The 20,994-nt window shown below is 48.0% G+C and overlaps 7 protein-coding genes across 7 annotated transcripts; 4 read left to right on the top strand and 3 right to left on the bottom strand.

Moving 5' to 3' along the window:
• Window positions 1-787: 787 nt before the first annotated feature.
• On the bottom strand, window positions 788-3,250 carry GLAREA_10300 (P-loop containing nucleoside triphosphate hydrolase; the record flags this gene model as incomplete). The annotated part of the gene is made up of 6 exons (XM_008080350.1): window positions 788-984; window positions 1,033-1,161; window positions 1,599-1,706; window positions 1,756-2,724; window positions 2,776-2,957; window positions 3,135-3,250. The coding sequence occupies 6 exons, from the start codon at window positions 3,248-3,250 to the stop codon at window positions 788-790; spliced, it is 1,701 nt and encodes a 566-aa protein (XP_008078541.1).
• Window positions 3,251-4,533: 1,283 nt separating this feature from the next.
• GLAREA_10299 (RNA-binding, RBD) lies at window positions 4,534-6,935 on the top strand (the record flags this gene model as incomplete). The annotated part of the gene is made up of 2 exons (XM_008080349.1): window positions 4,534-6,743; window positions 6,794-6,935. The coding sequence occupies 2 exons, from the start codon at window positions 4,534-4,536 to the stop codon at window positions 6,933-6,935; spliced, it is 2,352 nt and encodes a 783-aa protein (XP_008078540.1).
• A 646-nt stretch (window positions 6,936-7,581) lies between these two features.
• Window positions 7,582-8,693, bottom strand: GLAREA_10298 (NAD(P)-linked oxidoreductase; the record flags this gene model as incomplete). Its single annotated transcript, XM_008080348.1, has 3 exons — window positions 7,582-8,163; window positions 8,227-8,482; window positions 8,542-8,693. The coding sequence occupies 3 exons, from the start codon at window positions 8,691-8,693 to the stop codon at window positions 7,582-7,584; spliced, it is 990 nt and encodes a 329-aa protein (XP_008078539.1).
• Window positions 8,694-9,110: 417 nt separating this feature from the next.
• Window positions 9,111-10,211, bottom strand: GLAREA_10297 (Inosine monophosphate dehydrogenase (IMPDH); the record flags this gene model as incomplete). The annotated part of the gene is made up of 3 exons (XM_008080347.1): window positions 9,111-9,248; window positions 9,299-10,110; window positions 10,169-10,211. 3 exons carry the CDS (start codon window positions 10,209-10,211, stop codon window positions 9,111-9,113), a joined length of 993 nt encoding a protein of 330 aa, XP_008078538.1.
• Window positions 10,212-12,837: 2,626 nt separating this feature from the next.
• GLAREA_10296 (dsRNA-binding protein) lies at window positions 12,838-13,241 on the top strand (the record flags this gene model as incomplete). The annotated part of the gene is made up of 3 exons (XM_008080346.1): window positions 12,838-12,898; window positions 12,945-13,004; window positions 13,063-13,241. 3 exons carry the CDS (start codon window positions 12,838-12,840, stop codon window positions 13,239-13,241), a joined length of 300 nt encoding a protein of 99 aa, XP_008078537.1.
• Window positions 13,242-13,914: 673 nt separating this feature from the next.
• Window positions 13,915-15,094, top strand: GLAREA_10295 (Ribosomal protein S7; the record flags this gene model as incomplete). The annotated part of the gene is made up of 3 exons (XM_008080345.1): window positions 13,915-14,166; window positions 14,241-14,522; window positions 14,639-15,094. The coding sequence occupies 3 exons, from the start codon at window positions 13,915-13,917 to the stop codon at window positions 15,092-15,094; spliced, it is 990 nt and encodes a 329-aa protein (XP_008078536.1).
• A 2,556-nt stretch (window positions 15,095-17,650) lies between these two features.
• On the top strand, window positions 17,651-19,885 carry GLAREA_10294 (Adenine nucleotide alpha hydrolases-like protein; the record flags this gene model as incomplete). Its single annotated transcript, XM_008080344.1, has 3 exons — window positions 17,651-18,779; window positions 18,827-19,658; window positions 19,711-19,885. 3 exons carry the CDS (start codon window positions 17,651-17,653, stop codon window positions 19,883-19,885), a joined length of 2,136 nt encoding a protein of 711 aa, XP_008078535.1.
• Window positions 19,886-20,994: the final 1,109 nt, after the last annotated feature.

The following is a 20,994-nucleotide window of genomic DNA, read 5'->3' as shown; positions in this document are numbered from 1 at the left end:
TATCAAGAACCAAAGTCCGAACACGTGGGCGAATAATCAAGTTCTGGTTCGATGTGATAAAAAGCGTCGAATTCTCAGGCCCATAAACGTCGGAGATGAAGGTTCAAAAGGGGGAACAAGAACCCCTCGCTTGTGGCTTGCAGGACACTAGTCCGACACGTGCACTTTTCGGGCAAATCCATATTCTGTCGATGGACTCGCAATTCCAGAATACATTTAAAGAGCCAAGTGTATTGCATACGAATTTTCGAATGTCATTTATCTATCGTACTTAAAGAAAGCTAGCTACAACTGACCGTCTAAAAGAGTCAGTATTACACGTTCCTCCCGCTATGGTATCTTGTTAAAGAATCCGACTCGTGTCGATCTTTACTTCAAGACATACCGTATAAACTGTAAACTAGGGCAAAACATTCTATGAGGGCCGAAATGGGGGACGAAAGCAGTCCTGTCTAAAACCCATGGCTTATGACCAGACAAAAATAAAGCAATTTTGGTTATAATGAAAGAAAAAGCTGCATGGGACCAAAGAGAAGGCTGCTCGAGGTAAGTATATCCAGCAACCATTACCCTCTCCACATTTCCCAGACCTTCAACGCCTTAACGACCGGGATGAAAATTATTCTTCTCCATTAGACTTCGATATGTCCTTCATCATGGATTGAATCAAAATTGTGTCGCGATTGGGTCACTCGAACGATTGGGCTCTACCAACGCCGATTACCTCCTAGTGGAGCAGCGTTAGAAGAGGTGAAACCTCCTAGGGAGCGACTCTTGTTAGTCCCATCTAAGATGGAACAGGAGAAAAGAAAAGAGTAAGCTTACCACCACCACGACCACCACCACGCCCTCCACGGAAACCACCTCCTCCATATCGGCCACCGCCACCGCCTCCACCGTAGCGTGCCATCTCCGCAAGTTTTGGATCAACATTCTGCTTTGCCTCAGTGAGAACAGAAACTAGATCACGAGCCTGCTTGGAATCTGTTTCAAAGTCAGTAGGTACCATGATGTGGAGACAATGAAACTTACTGTCAGTTGTGAACAGAGTAATGGCAGTACCCTTGAGACCGGCACGACCAGTACGACCAATACGATGAATATAGTCTTCTGAGTTATTTGGGTAATCATAGTTCAACACGTGGGTGATGTTGCGGACATCTTCATTGAAGGGTTAGCAAGAACAAAAGAATGTGTATAGCAACGATCCAGGGCGATAGTGTAGGAGCTGCATATGTATATATACGCATCCAATACTCTCTCAGCACGAGACATGGTGTGTCCACTGCGGGCAAGCCAGGGTAGGGAATCTACACATCCTGGTCCTCTTGTTTGGGGGGCTTGGAGACTGCTTGAACGAATCAAGAAATGCCAATTCCACAGTTGTACCTTGTAAAAGCACTAGTGGGTTGGAATCACGAGTAAAGCATGAGAGATGCTGCACTCCACATCCAAGACACCCTTGAATAGAGAACCGTAAGACACGAAAGGACCCGGGCAAGATGCGCAAGCTAGATATCGCCTGAGCGTTGAGAGTAAAGCACTAAGCTGTAGGCGTCTTGGAGTCGCTGCGGGGGGGAGGGGGGTTTCAATCATACCAATACCACGAGAAGCCACATCAGTGGCAACCATGATGGGACTCTTTCCGGTCTTGAACTCATTCAGGACCCAATCACGCTCGTTTTGTTGTTTGTCACCGTGGATGGCTAGGGAAGATTAGCAAATGTAGAGTAGACAACGAGTTGGAGAACTTACACAGCGCTGGCCATCCATCTTGTCTAAGGAAGCGTGTGATGTCATCAGCAACTCGCTTTGTACCTGTGAAAATCAAGATCTTGTTATCTTTATCTTCCATGATCTTCTCGAGATGTTTGGTCATCTTGTCTCTCTTCTCAAACTCTGAGACGACTTCGACGATTTGGGTAATTCTGTGGTTAGCGGATAGTTCAAGAGAACCAATATTGACTTGAATGAAGTCTTGTAAGTAATCTGAAGCAAGAGCACGAACTTCCTTTGGCCATGTTGCAGACCACATGCAAGTTTGTCTGTCTGGTCGAATTTGTCCGAGAATTTTGCGGATTTGTGGCTCGAAACCCATGTCCAACATACGATCAGCCTCATCAAGAACAAGGTAAGTTACCCGACGAAGGTTAGTCTTGCCGGACTCGAGCATGTCGATGAGACGACCTGGAGTGGCGATACAGACCTCAACACCCTTGGCGAGGTCACGAATTTGTCCACCCTTTGGAACACCACCGTAGACACAGGTGTTACGGATACGGGAGGATTTACCGAATTTTGTGATTTCTTGCTGAATCTGAACAGCCAACTCACGAGTTGGGGCCAAGACGAGAACGATGGGTCCATCTCCTGGGGCAAGCAGAGGCTGGGCATTGATGTGAACGATAGCTGGTAGACAGTAGGTTAAAGTCTTTCCGGAACCTGTCTCTGCGATACCAACCACGTCACGACCAGAGAGAGCCATGGGCCAACCCTGGGATTGAATAGCTGTTGGTGCTGGGAATCCTTGGGCCTTGACCTCGCTCATGACATACGCTGGGAAACCAGCTTCGTCGAAAGTCTCAACAGGTCGTGGTACATCTGAGCCTTGGACAGCAATGTTGTGCTCCTTTCTAAATTTAGCGACATCGGCCTCGGATCGGTTGGTGACCAGGGGGTCCTCTTTGTAAAACGACTTTTCGAATTTTGGCATGGCGTTGATGTCTGGAAAATTGTTAGTTTTTCAAATGCGCAAAGGACATGACATAAACATACCCCATGATTGTTTCTGAAGACCAGCACCGAGGTTAGACATGCGATCGCCTCCAGCACCACCGCCGCCATATCCTCCACCTCCTCCATAACCACCACCGCCTCCGGAGTAACCATTCACATTACCTCCTCCCCCTCCTCCACCGTAACCCCCCCCACCACCTCCTCCGTAACCGCCTCCTCCTCTGTTTGATATGTTAGCGATAGTTCATCGTAAAAAGTATGAAACTGAGGGAGTTGTGTTGCCTGAGCCAACGTGAGATCATAAGGCTGAAGCGCGAGCGACAGCCTAATCACCACGCGACTCAAACCACGGAAAGCGACCGACTTCACAACAATATCAAGACCTAAGGTTGTCATACCCGTTGGAATATCCACTGGAGTAGTTATTTCGACCACCATGATTATCGTACCCATTAGAGTAGCCTCCGCCGCCACCGCGACCACCACCTCCTCCGTATCCTCCACCGTAAGACATTCTGATGATTTAAAGAGCGAAAGAGCGGATGAGGGTGAGTAAAGTCGTCGTTATATCTGTCTGGCTATACGCGATTGTAGAAAGCGTCTCGAATCAATGGAGAGCGCGAGCAGATGGTTTTGGTTGATGTTGTGAGAAGAAGAACCTGCAAAAAGTAAGAAAACTAAGGGCCAAATTTTTTTGATCAAAGAAAGGGCACCTCTGGTCGCGCCTGACCGAATTAGGGTTAGCGCGAGATTTCCACCAGTGGGCGACTGAATCGCACAGACACCCCTGAGCGCCAGACCGGGAGAAATGGAGCGCAACAGCAACTTCGCAACGAGTGAGAACAGGTTGTATTTTTGGGATCTTGAGTATTCAGGAATTTACTCGTTTGCAGGATTAGATTACGGAAGATTTGTCTTGTGCGACACCTCAGTATCAAACTCTTTCAGTATTGTTCAAGGCCTCGACTTATCTCACGTGCCTCAGATAAAGGATTGTAAGGCGGCGGCAGCCTTGCGCTGACTGTCTGAACACTGTAGACTCAAGTTAGTTGGTGGAGTATACTGCGAGCAATTTCCATTTGTTATAAGAAAAATACTTGAATTATGAGATCAACACTAGGTGCCTAGGTTGAATTTACCTACTATTGTTGATTATAAACCCACCTGATTGTCACTTGGTACGTGAATCCCTCCTTATGACGCCGCTTTCTGCACCGCGCAATCAAGCCTTTCCTCATCGGGACTTAGCCTCTTCGCGCAACAAAGACAGACCGTGAAATTTTATAATTTTGTTCTTTCTTCCTCTATCCACCACCACAACCAAACAAGCTTTGAACTGCGCGGACCAAGTACGATTTCGTACTTTTTTCGTTCTTCTTCGCCCTCTTCTTTCAGAAAACCCTCGACAAGAGACAAAAAAAACTTGAAAACCCCATAAAATCACGAACGTTGCGATCGATTTGTAAATCTCGACCGCTACCACCTCATCCTCCACCCAACCTCAGAACAGTTTGTGCTATTTGTGTCAGGACATTACGATCTTTGCACATCTACCGCTATTACTTCCTTACACTATTACTGCTCGCGATACGTCCTGTCAGGCTTCGATACCCTACTCTAGTCGCTTCTCGACGTAACAGGTAAATTTCCCCCTTCACCTCCCGTTGCGCATACGGTCGCATTTCCAGTTCCTGCACCATTCACGTACGGCTGGGGGCATACACAGCTTCGCTGGCAGAGCCAAACAAAGTCTCATTCTCAAAATACTAACCTGTCATAGTCTTACATTTACTCAAGATGTCTGCTTCTACCGCCCCTGCTGTCGACCAGCTCGCTGCCGATTTGAACAATACGTCCTTGAATGGAGGTGATTCTAACGGCGCCCCTGCCATCAACACTGATGTCTCAAACCTCTCCAACGAGGACCCTGATACGGCTGGACCTACCCCAAGCTCCGCCGTTCCTCACCCACAAGCTTCCGCATCCCTTTATGTCGGTGAGCTCGACCCATCCGTCACTGAAGCCATGCTTTTCGAGCTCTTCTCTCAGATCGGTTCCGTCGCTTCTATTCGTGTCTGCCGTGACGCTGTCACCCGTCGCTCCCTCGGATATGCCTATGTCAACTACAACACCACCACTGATGGCGAGAAGGCTTTGGAGGAGCTTAACTACACCTTGATCAAAGGCCGTCCTTGTCGTATTATGTGGTCTCAGCGTGACCCAGCGCTCCGAAAGACTGGTCAGGGCAATGTCTTCATCAAGAACTTGGACACTGCCATTGACAACAAGGCTCTTCACGATACCTTTGCTGCTTTCGGAAACATCTTGAGTTGCAAGGTCGCTCAAGACGAATCTGGTGCCTCCAAGGGATACGGATTCGTTCACTACGAGACCGACGAAGCTGCGAGCCAGGCTATCAAGCACGTCAACGGCATGTTGTTGAACGAGAAGAAGGTTTTCGTCGGTCACCACATTCCAAAGAAGGACCGCCAAAGCAAGTTCGAAGAGATGAAGGCCAACTTCACCAACATCTACGTTAAGAACATTCCAGTCGAGGCCACGGACGAGGAATTCCGTGAGCTCTTCGAGAAGTTTGGAGATGTCACTTCCGCATCGCTTGCTCGAGACCAGGACACTGGAAAGAGCCGTGGATTTGGTTTCGTTAACTTCATCAACCACGAGCACGCCGCTACTGCTGTGGACGAGCTCAACGGCAAGGATTTCAAGGGTCAGGATCTTTACGTTGGTCGTGCACAAAAGAAACATGAGCGTGAGGAGGAATTGAGAAAATCATACGAGGCAGCACGAATCGAGAAGGCATCCAAGTACCAGGGTGTCAATCTTTACGTTAAGAACTTGGATGATGATGTTGATGACGAGAAGCTCCGCGAACTCTTCACTCCTTTCGGTGCCATTACATCTGCTAAGGTCATGCGTGATTCTGCTGCTGAGACTGCCGAGGCTGAGAAAAAGGAGGAGGAGAAGAACAAGGAGAACAAGAAGGAGGGAGACGCCGAAGAAGGTGAGAAGGCTGATGGCGAGAAGAAGGAGGCACCAAAGTCAGAGAAGAGAACCGTTGGTAAGAGCAAGGGTTTTGGCTTCGTCTGCTTCAGCAACCCCGACGAGGCTACCAAGGCTATTGCCGATATGAATCAGAACATGGTCAACGGCAAGCCACTCTACGTTGCTCTTGCTCAACGTAAAGATGTCCGCAAAGGTCAACTCGAGGCCAGCATTCAGGCACGCAACCAAATCCGTATGCAGCAAGCCGCTGCACAAGCCGGTATGCCACCACAGTACATGCAAGCACCCATGTTCTACCCACCAGGACAACAGCCAGGTTTCATGCCAGCAGCTGGTGGACGCGGTATGCCATATCCTCCACAGGCTGGTATGCCAATGCCTGCTCAAGGAGGCCGTCCTGCTCAGTTCCCAGGCGGTTTCCCACCACAAGGTGGTCGAGGTGGACCTCAACAAATGCCACCAAACATGTATGGTATTCCAGGCCAATTTCCACCAGGTCAATTCCCTCAACAGAACAACCCACAATACATCGCCGCCATGCAACAAGCTGCACACGCTGCTTCTCTGCAAGCCGGTGGTGGCCGAGGTGGTCCAGCTAGACCAATGCAAGGTATGCCAGGCATGCCTCCAAACATGGCTGGTCTTCCAGGTGGTCAACAGGGCATGCAAGGTGTTCCTCAGGGTGGCCGTCAAGGTGGTATGGGTGGACGTGCTCCACAAAATGCTCGTGCTGGTCAATTCCCCGGCGGCTTCCCACCACAAAATGCTCGTGGTATGCCACCTCAAGGTCCTGGCATGCCTCAGGCTGGATCCGAGGGTGGTGCTAGCGTTCTGCAAGCTCAACTTGCGGCTGCTGGTCCTGGACAACAGAAGCAAGTTCTTGGAGAAGCTTTGTTCCCAAAGATTCAAGCCATGCAACCTGAACTCGCTGGTAAGATTACTGGTATGTTGTTGGAGATGGAGAACCCTGAGCTGGTCAACCTGTAAGTTTATCATGAATACTGTTAAGTCTGCCTGTACTAATATTTCCTAGCATTGAGGACGAGTCTGCTCTTCGCAACAAGGTCGACGAGGCTCTGACTGTTTATGACGAATATGTTAAAAACAATAAGGAGGGCGGAGAAGCTGAGGGTGGTGACGCAAAGGAGGGTGAGAAGGTTGAGGAGAAGGCTTAATTGCCCACTCTTCTCTATCTCTCGACCTTTCACATATTCCTTAATGATGTCCCTGATACACGGCTTCGCATCTTGTCAATCGGTTATGGCGAATGGATCTGGAAAAGTTTTGCTCATTCACGATTCCCGTGGCACGATTTGAGGTGGTTGATCGATTGATCATCTCTCCGATTATACCTTTTGCGACTACGAATCACTTTTTACAACAACAATTTCTTTATTTTGATCGATACCATGGATTATCCGATCATTTCTCATAGACTACCACTACATGCACAAGCAATGCCTCATCGGCTATTAAAGACTTGGTCGTCTTTCGGATAATCTCCACCTGAAACTGTGCATATAATATTTCAATGTCTTTTACTTTATCTTGCTCTCGGATGCTGGTGGTATGGCGAACATGGAACGGTATGGATGGTCTGCTTGTCTTGCTTTTGGTGGTCAATCTGCTAGAGTGTTTGGCTGGGCTTTATTTGTTCGATGATTTGAAGTGCCGAGGCTGAAGTTGGCAGAAGTAGACTAGGAATCAATTAAAAAAAACTTTGCAAAATTAAAGCAGCGGTCTTGTGGTTGTATCGTGGTGTTTCAGTCTCAAGTTCTATTTAAAGGGCCAATGCTTCATCTTGTCTATCATCATCTACAATCACTCATCCTCCCCCTCCCAAAGATCAAACCCAAACATCTCAATCGGATTCACCATCCTCACCCCCTTCCCATCCTTCCTCCCAATCCCCCCCGCAATCCCATTAATCCTCTCCATCTCCCCCTCACTCAAACTCACCACCTCAAAATTCGCCCTCAGCCGCCCCTCATTCGCACTCTTCGGCAACACAGCATACCCCCTTTGAATCCCCCACGCGATACACAGTTGCGCTATACTACACCCTTTCTCCGCCGCCAATGCCTGGAGTGTTGGATCTGTCAGCACGGTAGCGACGGTCTGTCCCTGACGGACGGTCTGGCCTTGGGAGCCGAGGGGTGAGTAGGCTACTGCTTGGATTTTGTGCTGGGCGCAGAAGGAAATGAGATGCGTGTTGGGGAAGTAGGGGTGGATTTCTATTTGGTTTATCATTGGGGGGTGGGAGGTGTGTAGGAGGGGTTTGAGGTGGGTGGTGCTGAAGTTGGATACGCCTATGGCTTTTACTTTTGTTGTTGTGGTGAGGAGGGAGATCATGGTTTCCCATGCGGCGAGGAGGGCGGCTGGTTGGTCTGGTTTGAGGATATACTGTTTTGTTAGTCCTTTTCTCTTTTCTTACATTTGTGAGATTCATGAGTCTAGGTGACTTACGCCATTGTTAACCGGGTCCTTCGCAACTTCGTAATTCTCATCCCGTTCAGCGGCCACAGGCCAATGCAATAACAACGCATCCACATACTCGACCCCCAGTTTCTGCAGCGAGGAATCCAGACTCCAGCGTAGATCCTCGGGCGTCATTAGATGCGGCCATATTTTCGTCGTGATGAAGATTTCTGAGCGTGGGACGGAGGGGTTTTGGGTGAGCCAGGTGCGGAGGGCGGCGCCTACTTCGGTTTCGTTTTTGTAGCTGGTTCGGTTGTGAGTTTGTGGGGAGATGAGAGGGTATTTTTGGGGGGGGGGACGTACTACCATGCACAATCTAGATGTCTGTACCCGGTATCCAGGGCGCATAGGACGGCGTTGTACATTCCCTCGGGGACATCTTCGAAGGTGCCGAAGCCTAGGGCGGGGATTTTGGTGCCATTTGAGAGGGTTAGGTTAGGGATTTTATTGGACATCTTGCTTGAGATATATTGAAAAAGGAGAGATGAGTATTCAGCTCCTAGAGCTTCTAGAGTCGTACAAAAGGTAGATCTGGGACCCGGAGATGTGATATGACGTTCTGTGTAATGAAGGGTTGATATGCAGATGCGGAATCATAATGTGCATGTGCTGTATTTAGCCTTATGTGGTGAAGAGTGGGATGAGCAGATGTGGTTAAGCGAGGTGTGGTTTGAGTTGCTTCGTTGTGAGTGTGAATAGGAGGAAGTATATGAAGTGAAGACTGTGAAAAGGTATGTGAGATGAGAACCGTCAAGCTGCCAGGGAAGACATAGAGTTCTTTACTCTGCGTTACTTTTAATCACTCCGGATGGTGTTTCAGTCTGTGAAATCTTTGTGATAGCATTGAAGAAAGATCTATTTTCATAGTACAACTATAGCTTGCTCCTGGGTATAATAAGCGAAGATGCTTGATTCAGCGTATCTTCAGCATCCTTCTCAATTCTCTCAACTAAGTCTTTGCACGTCGGTATATCATGAATCAAACCGATGACCTGACCAGCTGTCCAGACCTGTATGTATTTGTCAGTCAAGTATCTGCTGCTTTGGATTGGGTACTTACACCATAGTCTGGGTCACCATTTATGAAAACCTCTCTTCCTCGCTTACCACTAACATACGGCGCAACTTCTTCAAACTTACCCGTTGTGCTCTCTCTTTCTATCTTTGTTGCCTCTTGCGAGACCTTGTTCTTGTATAATCGACTAGTGTTCTTCCATCTTCTTAGCACAAGCTCAGTATCAGTCTCCGATGCCTTTACAATCTCCTCCTTAATATTTTGATGTATTGGTGCTTCGACTGTGCACATGAAGCGAGTTCCCATATTAATACCCTCAGCGCCCAAGCTCAAAGCAGCAGCAAGTCCTTGCCCATCTGCAAAGCCTCCTGATGCAATGAAGGGTACTTTCAAAGACTGTCGCGCTCGGCTAAGCAGGATGAAGTTGGTAATGTCCGTCTCTCCAACATGTCCAGCACATTCGAATCCGTCAATGCTCAGGAAATCTACTCCAAGCTTGATTGCACTTTCGGCATGCCTGATTGTCGTACATTTATGCAAAATGATTATTCCCGCTGCCTTCAGCTGCTTGATCACCGGGCCAGGACTGTTTCCCGCTGTTTCAACAACCTTTATACCCTCCTCAATGGTTACTTGCGCATATGCACCATAATCTGGAGGAGTCATCGCAGGTAGGAGGGTAATGTTTACGCCGAAAGGCTTGTCGGTCATGGTTTTGCATCTCCGGATCTCTTTTCGAAGGTCTTCGGGTGTTGGTTGCGTGAGCGCCGTCAGAATACCGAGGCCGCCTGCGTTACTGACTGCAGATGCCAATTCCGCGTATCCAACCCATTGCATTCCACCTTGGACCACGGGTACTGGAAGCAGGATTATTAGCTTTCTTGACACTGACAGCATACTGCGAGGTGTACGTACTTTTGATCCCCAGAGCCCGAGTAAGCTTCGTATTGAAGGGCATTTCGATTAGTTTGAAATTTCTTCAATGACCGCTCAATATACAAGATTAAAGTATCGTCTAGTCTATGTGCATGTGCCAGATGTCTATCTTGGTCGTTGAAAAGGGTGTAGTTCCGGAGAAGTAAGAATGTCAATACTCACCACCAGCTGTCAGCGGATTCCCCACGATTTCAATGCCTCGGCCCGTTGGACCCTTGCCGAAATTCTCGATGGATTCCATTCCCCGTGCAAGAATGATTACTCATCCTTTCTGGGTCTTAGTGCCGGCCCAGGTACGAAGGTACATGTGGGTCTGCCAGAGCTTCACAACTCAATAACTTTTGATACCGCCGCTGCCACGAGTGTTGCAAATTTCAAAGTTATTCATCGTTTCTTCAGTTCGTTTGCCAACAGAGAATTTCCTGTCTTTATTTCCCCGGTTTAATAGGATTATGAGCCGTCGGTTAGGGGAGTTTGCTTTCGCGACTTGTCAGAACGATGACATTGACAGATTCGAGGATTCGAGGATTCCAACAATACCTTGCTTTGGCTCAGGCTCCTTTCCCGGATGAATTGACATCTTATGTCCCTCATGTACCCAAGTATACAACGTCGAGGCCATCATGTGGATACGCAAACTGAATCTTGGGTTTCAATGCTTCTCGCAACGGCCCAACGAAGAAGAATATTCAATCGGAAAATTCGTTCCCGTCCCGCCAATGTGCTGCCAAACCATGGTCCATATCGCTTGCATTTCAATTATGCTGTCCAACGATAGGCTGGATCGTGGTTTTTACCCAACTTGGACGTCGAAAATTCGGGCTGTCGCGGGACTGGGCAGCAATGCTCAAGATGCACTGTTGGAACAAGGCTGGCTGTGGCATCCCACGAGGCTGCAACACTTGTCCTGCTCTCAAGCCGCCACGCATCTATTCACATCATTTTGATCGGGCTGAGCGGCGTCGCGCAAGTATTGACTCTGGTATCGATGGGCCCCCACCGATTTGGACGGGTATCTTGAGACTCTTTGGGCGGCATTTTGTCTTGCTGCCGCCATCCCGCGGGGGATATCCGACTGGACTCTGGCCAAATCAAGGGTTTAGGGATGGGAACGCAATTGCGTGAATATTACGGGAACCTTGTGCTGGATTGGTACTCGATTGTCGTGAAACGGAGAATCAGTTCATTTCGCAAACATGATTCTTTCCAGGCGTTTGTACAATTTCCTCTCTCCTCTTGGGTTGACGCGGATTGGCCCTTGCAAAGTGGTCAGAGCTACAGCACTCGTACATGCTGTAGCAATCTGAATGCCGGTTTGCTTTCCGGCAAGATCCTTTCGCGAAATTCCTAATCTTACCAACCTGTCGGGTCCATCTGTATCTCTCCGTGGTGTTGATCAAGCGGTGAGCACACAGATGTCTCGATGGTTGACATTGATACTGTACCGCATATTATGAGAGACGCAGGTCACAAGGCTGATCTCTCTCCAAATTTCCCAACTATATATTTAGCAGGGATTTTCTCCGCGTTATCGAATTCCCATTCTCGAATCAAGGAGCTTCCTGGAGAGTTACTCAGGTTTTGCCGTATAGATGTAGTTACCCGGTTATGCGGTGTAGCTTCACCGGCACCTTGAGGTTCAAGTACCAGAGATGGTGCGCACGACACAGTTTGCACTGCAGGGTTTGCAAGATCCGGATCCAAGCTATCATGTTGCGCAAGTGATTTATCGATCACCGATCGTCTTTCTTATTGGCCCAGAAAGTAGCGACAGCTGCGAGTAGGGTTGTCCTCTCCGTTTGGTTGGGGTTGTCAATGTCCGGGATCTACGAACATATTTTTGATTATTCGAGAAAAGCAACGATACACAAGAGCTAGCGTGGGAGATTATAAACGTCGATTGAGCAAACATAGCGCATTTCTCTGGGAATTATTGGTACGTCTTGCACGTCCTACTTCGTATGCGTGCAGCGCACCTTACCAAAGTTGGCAAGTTGAATTCTATTGGACTTTGCAATCCATACGTTTGCATTCTATGGGTTATACCCCCAATACGCCCCTCTTCCACACATGTCTTCTGCTCCCCACATGCTCCGACTTTGACCTCATAATGCTTTTCGAAGAGAGCACTCATGTCCCATGACGATTGCTAGGCTGGGACGGGTTGTGACAGTCTGCAGCGTTGGCTCTGCGTCCCCACTCCCAGGTGTTGTCTCAGCCCATATTGCTTTTGTATTGTTGCCAAAGTTATCATAAGCGTTGCACATGGGCTGTGGTATGCAACCGATGGCTCCAGCACACACGGCTCTGCCATCATCATTCGGGTGATCGATGTTACTTCTTCGAAAGGTAATTCTCCATCTGCTCAGATGCATCATGCCGAAACAGTCTCGAGTCTAGCTGCCGTGTTGCATGGGGGCTTCGCAAACGCAGCAATTTCCTACTCTTTTCCCTTGTTGATAGTCCACTTGCCACCTCACACTTTCAACCCAACGTTCCTTTCAAAGTACCCTTAAGCTGGCAGATCTACCTATAAGACTTCAATCACACTTCCTGCAAAGCATAACGCCATAACCGTACCCACCTTCCCACTCTTTCAATCCACACTTACTCACAACGACGATCTTGACTTCAAAGAATCCGCAACTATGTCCTACAGCAGTTATAGCTCCAATACAAGCAACAGATCATGGGTAGAGAAGCTTGAAGGTTGGTAGGCTTAGTCTTTGGCAATCTTCCTTCTAATATGAAACAGTTAAATGCCGTGAAATGGATTTTCAAATTCCAGATTATCAAATCGTATCTGATAGACGAGGTATGTATCGGCGTTTCAATTCCACATCGATTTTAATCACTCAATTGACCATGCATAGGAGGAAGAACTGCTTGGTCCAGCACCGTTACCGTCCAGGGACAAACCATCCCTGCGAGATATTGGTACGACGGGCAATATGTCAAGAACGCCAAAGAAGACGCAGCAGAAGTTGCCTTGAAGCAAATCGAGGCATCTTCACCAAGCTCACCATCTCAAAGTCGATCAGGATGGTGCTAATCTGATCTCTGAGCCGTGACGGAGCCATTCAAAAGTGATTGAGCATGTAGGATAAGGTTATTAGAATGGGACTACTATGGTATGGTGCTGCATGGTTTGGCGCAATGTGGTATGGCTTTCGGCGTCAGGTATTGCTATCATACAGGATTGACAGGACATTGGATGGCAGCGATACTGGAGTTGAAAGAGGCTTTCAGTCAGCTTCAGGGGTGCAAAAGGTTTGGTTTGGGAATTTCTCTGGAAAAGGATATTGGTTATCATTGGTCCTTGTACCGATATTGAAATGAGCTCGAGAATCTTCCAAATATTTTTATTAGTTTCTGTGTTTCAAAAATCTAGGATGCTTGCAAGTTCCAGCAATGTTGAAAAGTCCGCTGGTGCCGCAACTACTGGGTTTAGCTCATATGTGCAGCCATCGGTGAAAATATTAAAGCAAGGGATTCCAGATGAAGACATAGCAAACAGTACTTTGACGATGAGGTGAGGTGCCTTGTCATACAAGCAATCAACCAGACTGTCGGGTTCAACAACGATAAACCCTGAAATGATATTTTGCCTATGTTGTGGCCACGAATATAAGGCCGCACATGCTTGTAGGCTAGCCGAAAATATTATGTGACACCTCCGCATATGAACATCCAAGAGATATACAACGTCTCCCACATATATCGCAATGCCTCCACGATTGAACCTCCGTGCGGCTTCTCGCTCATTAGTTATACTTTCAAGACCGTCAGTGACATCGGTGCAGCCACGAATCGCTCAAATTGTTGCGCGACGGACGTTCGCAGAGGAAAAGAGTCGAAATCCTGCTCCGGGCCCAAACCAAGATCAACTTCCACATGTGAGCGAAGAAGCGGCAGAGTATGCAGAGATCACAGGAGGGACAAAACCAGATACTAGCCAGGGAACGCCAGTACAAGATGTATGCTCTTCCACATTCAATTGGGTCGAAAATGACGACATCCTCCTCAAGATCTCTATCTAATTCTACAACAGATCCTCAAACGTGACCAGGAGAGCACAGAAAAGGCGCCAGAGATCATCAGGGAAGAGATAGATCCCACATCAAAGTCTGCTGCAGACGAAACAACCTTTGCAAACCTCCTCGCATTAGGACAATTACAAAATGCCTCCAATGGAGAACCAGTCGGCCACAAATTCGGTCTACCTACACTTCCACTACCATCCAATGCAAACTTGCACTATAGATACGACCCGGTTGTTGATCAAGTCACAAACCTATTAATGCAGCATGGAAAGCTTGGTGTTGCGCAAAGGGTAGGGTTGGTTTCCGCTTTTTCCTTATCTGCAAATGAATAGTCGAATCATGGATTTACATGCAGATGAAGCCTTCTTGTATTCAATATCCTTCAATCGCTAACTCTGAGTCCCAGAACATGGCCTTCATTCTAAATTTCCTCCGCACTTCCCCACCCCCTCAAACCAACCCCGATCGACCTTTACTTCCCGGCTCTCCACCAGCCTATGCTCTCCCTCTCAACCCTGTGCTCTATCTCACCCTCGCTATCGACTCCATCGCTCCTTTACTACGCATTCGTTCCCAGAAAGGTGCAGCGGGTGGTGGTACCGCTCTCCAGATTCCAGTGCCGCTTGGCCTGAGGCAACGGAGGAGAACAGCCATTACCTGGATCCTAGACGCTGCTAGCAAGAAAAAGAGCAGGGGAAGTGGCAAGAACCAGTTTGCGCAGAGGGTTGCGGAGGAGATTATCAGTGTGGTGGAGGGACGGAGTGGGGTTTGGGATAAGAGAGGGTTAATACATAAATCGGGAACTAGTGCGAGAGCGAACTTGATGTTTGGACAGAAGAGGAGGAGGATTCAAGCTTCTTAATCTTACGATTGGAGGGGTGGGCGGTGTCTGTATTATTTATTGTATAAAACAATTTATGAGATTCTCGGACTCTGATGGCTCTGAGCTGTGGATGGCAATCGCTGAAATTCACTTTCCACGTTTGAAAGTACTGGGCAACATTTTGAATCCTCAACCCCTTTCAATCAGTCACCACCAAAGCAACAAAACAGCCCCAAACCCAATAAACCTACTACCTCCCACAAAACCACATCCAACCCACCCCATCCTTTGCCTCATTCCTCAAAAAAAGCATTCGCAGATACACAACAGCCGCACCTATCAACACCCATACCTACTATATGTACAGCATCTATCGCCCCCAAGAATATCTATCATTTCCACCGCTCTGTGCACTCGCAGAGGCTGAATTCACACGTGAGAAACATGTTGTTTTCGCGTGCGTGGTGGGGATTTTGTTTTTGGGGCGGCTTGATGGGGATATAAGATATGTGACTTCTGAGGGTGACGGGGAGATTTTGGGGTCAAAGTAAGTCAGGGAAGGGTTTAGATAAAAGAGGACAGGTATTTATGGATGCTGGGTCTTTACCTTGGGTGAAGAATTCAAAGATGGGGAAGGTCATCTCTACTCTTTGATCATGAACTCTTTCCATGAAAAGCTACCGTGAATCAATCATCGTGTTGTGCTGGAGGACTAGTTTTCTACCTAGAGCATGGTGGAAAGTTGCTTTTTCATCACGGGTAGTTATACTGGCAAAGATAGCGGGGTTATATGTTTCTTTTTGGGAGGTCTTGGTACGAGGTTATGTGCGGCTTCTATTATCCTGGGTAGATGAATCATTATATCCGTTTTGTGGTTTCGGGTAGCACGGGAGTCCTGCATCTTTGCTGCAGAAAGTCCATGGCGGATGGCGGAGGTGGGTGAGAGGGTTTATTCAGCTAGGGAAGTTGCCGAAATACTCGGATTTAGAGAGGGACTTGAGGGGTCGGGTATTGGTGCCGATGGATTGGAGATTCTGAGGACTTGGCGGTGAAATTTGTGGTCTGGATTGAGGTAGTTGTTGTATGATTCCTTTTGGTGTGGAATCGCTTTGGGTGGAAAGGTTATGTCCTTCTATAGATGTGTCGATATGAGTTATCAGTAATTATTAGTCTGAACGTGTTCTTTCCATGCTTAATAACTCTTGAACCTCTTTTCTTTTATGATCATGTACATCGAAAGTGACTTTGCAGATACCTGCAAAATCTCAATAGATCTCGCATTCGGTTTCCTACGGTTATGTGGGGAATTAGTTTATGCCGGCGATGCTCAAGCTGAGGAGACAGAGCATTATGAGCCTGCTCTTAGATCTTGGCAACTGAGTTTGTGTGGTACTTATTTCTTAAGGCTACTCTCTGAATCATTGGAGAGCAATGCCACTGGCTGTCTAATCAGGCGATTGATCGCGCGACGAAGCCCTTCATGCTGTGTAGCAATCGTACAGTTCCTGGCAGACTTCCAACCACTCCGAGATAGCATTGGAACTGGAGCCTGCAAGTCTTGTGACTGAAGATCTGGAATCCTGACTACGCCAGGCTCTAGACCGACATCTCATGACTTGCATGTATAGAGCCAAGAAGATGGTGTTATTGGTGGATGTTGATGCCTTTTACTGGCCTATTCGCTCCTGCTGCTGGAGAAATTACTGGTAGCTGAGAAGAGGCTGGCGGCTTTGTTAATCCACTTCTGCTGTGTGTCCAGTATGGGAATAGTTTCACTTCCTGGAAATTCTGGTCCATTCATGATCATGGGCGTCCCCCGCCTATCTGGGGCTCGGGTGCATCCGTAGGTCAATCTTGGTAGCGTGTTGGTAAGGACAAGTGGATATATGGACTGGCACGACCCGATTCGCATTGAAATCGTAAAAGGACAACATCCCTCAGCATCGTCTCTCTCGTGGTGGCTTCATTATGTATAAAGTGTGATTAATCAGGATTACTCCGTACCTACTATCGAATCATCCAGAGAATCCGAGGCCAGTAGGAATCCCTTGGCAAAGGCAACCGCGAAGCGAATGCAGCAACTTCTGGGGAAATTCACCGAAACCCTTTGGATCCGTTACCATTTCACAACTCTTACAATCATTACTCCCCAGCCACCAGGAGAGTAAAGGCAGACGTGTCTTGTCGTTATTTACAGCCTCATAACCCTTTACGAGTAACAGACACCCTCGAAATCACACCCAACACTAGTAGAAGTAGTGCGCTTTCGCAACCGGTTGACTGTGTATCCCCCATCAACCTCATTGTCCTACAAACTCCCCACGGCACAGACCTTGCTGTCAATGGTTGCAATGACCTAAGGTCCCTCGAGATTGACTACAGCTTCCCCCCACAATGCAGAATACCGTACTCGACTGCCATCCCAGAAAGTTCATCAACGGATGAAAGCGTCCTTCGGCCTTTACAACCACCTTCTTTGACACATACCGAATCCTATCTTGGCAGCATCACCGCCCAGCCACTGCCGAACGTACAACATTTGTCGCCAAGAGAGCGTACTAAGCGCACAAGGTCTCTATTGAGTTGACTGTGACCATGTCCTCTCAGCAAGCTGTGGCAGACGAAGAAAGGAAAGATGTTCTGGCAATTTTGGAGGGAAAAGCCCAGGCTCAGGCTCAGGCCCAGGCCCAGGCAGCTCGCGCCAGAGGTTCTGCGAGCTCCTTGAGCCCCGGCAGGGAGCCCTCGCCCAAGTTGACCCCTCGATCGCCCGTACGAAGCATGTTAGATATTGCAGAAGATTCCACCATTCGCCACGGATCCATCGCAGGGACAAATGGGGGAATAACAAGGCCAACAGCCCCTCGACATGTTATTCGAAGTATGCTGGATATTGATGCCCCGGCACCTCCTGCTGCCATATCAATGAGTGCCCACACATCACCTACAAGTGCAAACCACAGGTCATATGTTTCAAATGGGTCACAACACAGAAGCTTGTCTGATGCTGCTGCTGCTTCCCGGCCGGCCGATTTTGGCCCCAGATCCAATGTGTTGGAGACGAAGACGACAAATCCTAGCACCGCTTATCAGTTTGCGGGAATTTTACCTTCGAATCCTGGGGGTCCTGTGGTACCAAAAAGGAATACACAAGCGGGCAAGAAAAACTCTTTGCCAAGTGCCATGTCAGAGGTCGTGAGAGGGGGGGACATAGGTTTGTTTGGATCACGCGATCGTGGCCGGAACCATTCAATTGCTGGTACCGGAATCAGTACAGCGAAATCACGGTCCCCACATGGATTGCGGTCTGGTTCTCCGCATACGTCTGCTGCAGGCAATGATTCTTCAAATATTCACCTGCTTGAAAATGGCGAGACTATGGATATGAACCTTGCGTATCGAAGGCTATCAGATGCCAATTTAGCTCTTTCAGGAGGTGCTCTGTCGTCTTTAGCTGGAAAATCACGCTCGAGAAACAACAGTGACGCTAACAATGCTGGTAACAATCGGCTTCAAAAGGACTATTTACCCATTGATGGTGAAGAGGCTCTTGCCGATAGTAGTGATGATGACGCTACTTCTTCTGATGAAAATCGTCGTGGGAGGAAAGGCTTGGAGAAAGCTCGTGGTAGCGATACCGAGAATAAGAACACAACACTCGGAATGGGTCGAGCAAAAGGCCCGAAGCCGGCACCGAAAAGTCAGATGGCAGCTGCTGAAGAAGAGCGTATGTTTGTCTTCAACTCTGGATGGATTTTCACTAAATAGTTTTAGGAGAGGCTGTCGCCGCTAATTATAAAGTTCGATCTTTACTCGAGCCCGAAATTACCGTTACAGCGCCAAGTGGCGCGAAGCTAAAATCAAACAAGCATGGGATTCATCCCAATACCAGCTTTGATGCAGGAGGAACTGGGCTTAATACACCAGTAGACTCTGATACCGAGGCCGACCTGACTGATATCAAGCGTGCTCAGAAGCTAGCTGTAAACATGACCCCAATTGTGTCCACTCCTCAAACTTCACGATGTGTTCTTACACTCTACCGTGGTGATTTTGCGAAAATGCAACAAGAGGCGCATGACAATCAACGACGGGTTAGGAAATATCTTGTGGCAACAGATCTTAGCGATGAGGCAGCCCATGCCCTGGAATGGACAATTGGAACTGTGCTTCGCGATGGTGATACGTTACTGGCGATTTATTGTGTTGATGAAGAGCTGGGAGTCGACGGTGGAGCAGATGAAGCGCATCTCAGAGAACAAGCAATTGCGGTCGCTAACTCGACGAGGTCGTCACAAGGTACGCCATTGCTAGGGCCGGTTCCTGCCCCTAGTCCTCTAGGTCTAGGATTCAGACTAGATATTGATAGTACGTCGGCAAGCCCCATGGGCCGGAAACGGGATAAGGCAGAGCATGATCGCTATAGAGCAGTACAAGATATAACAGATCGCGTCTCAAAGCTGCTTAGAAAGACTAAACTACAGGTCAAAGTGGTGGTTGAGGTGATTCATTGTAAGAGCCCGAAGCATTTGATTACGGAAGTGATCGACTACATTTCGCCAACCTTGGTAATTCTTGGGAGTCGAGGGCGAAGCGCGCTCAAAGGGTATGTTAATCTTTTATTGCAATGCATAGAACGAGAGCTGACAGCATCCTAGTGTCATACTAGGTTCTTTCTCGAATTACCTCGTGACCAAGTCGTCTGTACCTGTCATGGTTGCGAGGAAACGACTTCGCAAACAGTCTAAATACAAACGACCCGCTATCCGACTCGCGAACAATCTCGATGCTCCTAAAGCCAAAATTGGTCTAGAGAGCGCGAGAATCGATTAGATGAATTTTGCGCCATATGGGAATTTACTCAGAAGGATTGAAGTATCAATCATACAGCTCTTGTCAAGCTACAAGTTAGAGCCAACATTGCCGATTCGACAGACATATCCGCTCAACGTGGCTGCCACAAGACCACGCGTGTCAAAATGGTGTCGACATAAGATACCCAAGTATGGTCACTTTTTGGATTAAATAGGCTTCCTGACTCTAGCCGTTGGTGGACGTATTAGCATCACAACGTGGGGGACGCAGCTTAAATGAGATATGTAACGTGTACCTGCGTTATGGTGCCGCATCTTCCTTTACAACCGGTTCTCATATTCCAGGACAAGATGCAGGAAGCAAGAAGAGGCGCATGGGCATTATAGGGGCAGGGTAGGATTTTTGGACAGAGGGAAAACGGAAGGTGGTAGTAGGGTATGCATCATCATGAAACGCTCCTCTGATTGTTTTTAAGGTTGGCGTTTTATTGGGGAAGGGAAAGGGAAATATACCACTCTTTTTTTATTGTTTCGGAGGGGTGTGGTGATTGTGACGTCTTTGAAATGTGCTTCATGATGTGTTTTCCCCCCTTCTTCAAGTCTTTCCAACCAGTCTCTTGAAATGGCCAGGTGTGCGATTCCTTTCCTTTGCCAGTGCAATTTTCGTCTTCCCTAGTCCGACCGTATCTGAAAATACCATACCACACTCACAGAGAAGGGCTAAGACTTGCGTCATCACAAGCTCAAACTTTATTCTGACGCTCTGCCACGGACCTGCTGTTAGATACCTCGCTTTCCTGCGGGACGGACCGAACTCTTAGCGGCGTGGTAAAGTTTGTAGGAGGGAGGTCTTTATTAGGCTAAACACTGATCTAGAGGGAAGGGGGTTGAATCCTATTTCTTTGATCTTGGGTGGTCTTGAGGGTGGGAAGACTCATGGGGTAGGGAAAGGGGCTCATGTTGTGTGATAAGTCGAACTCCCGTTCTTGTAGGATTGAAACCCTGCGAGTAACTTAAAGGAACGTGTGAATTCCGAAAAGAGATGATGGATGGTAGACATGAAGTTCATATTTTGATATCCCACATTGTGTTCTGTAATCCTAGCATTTACTCTACTGTGTTAAATTG

Source organism: Glarea lozoyensis (assembly GCF_000409485.1).
Source record: "Glarea lozoyensis ATCC 20868 chromosome Unknown GLAREA13, whole genome shotgun sequence".
NCBI lineage: Eukaryota > Fungi > Ascomycota > Leotiomycetes > Helotiales > Helotiaceae > Glarea > Glarea lozoyensis.
This window is presented reverse-complemented; position numbering and strand designations above follow the sequence as displayed.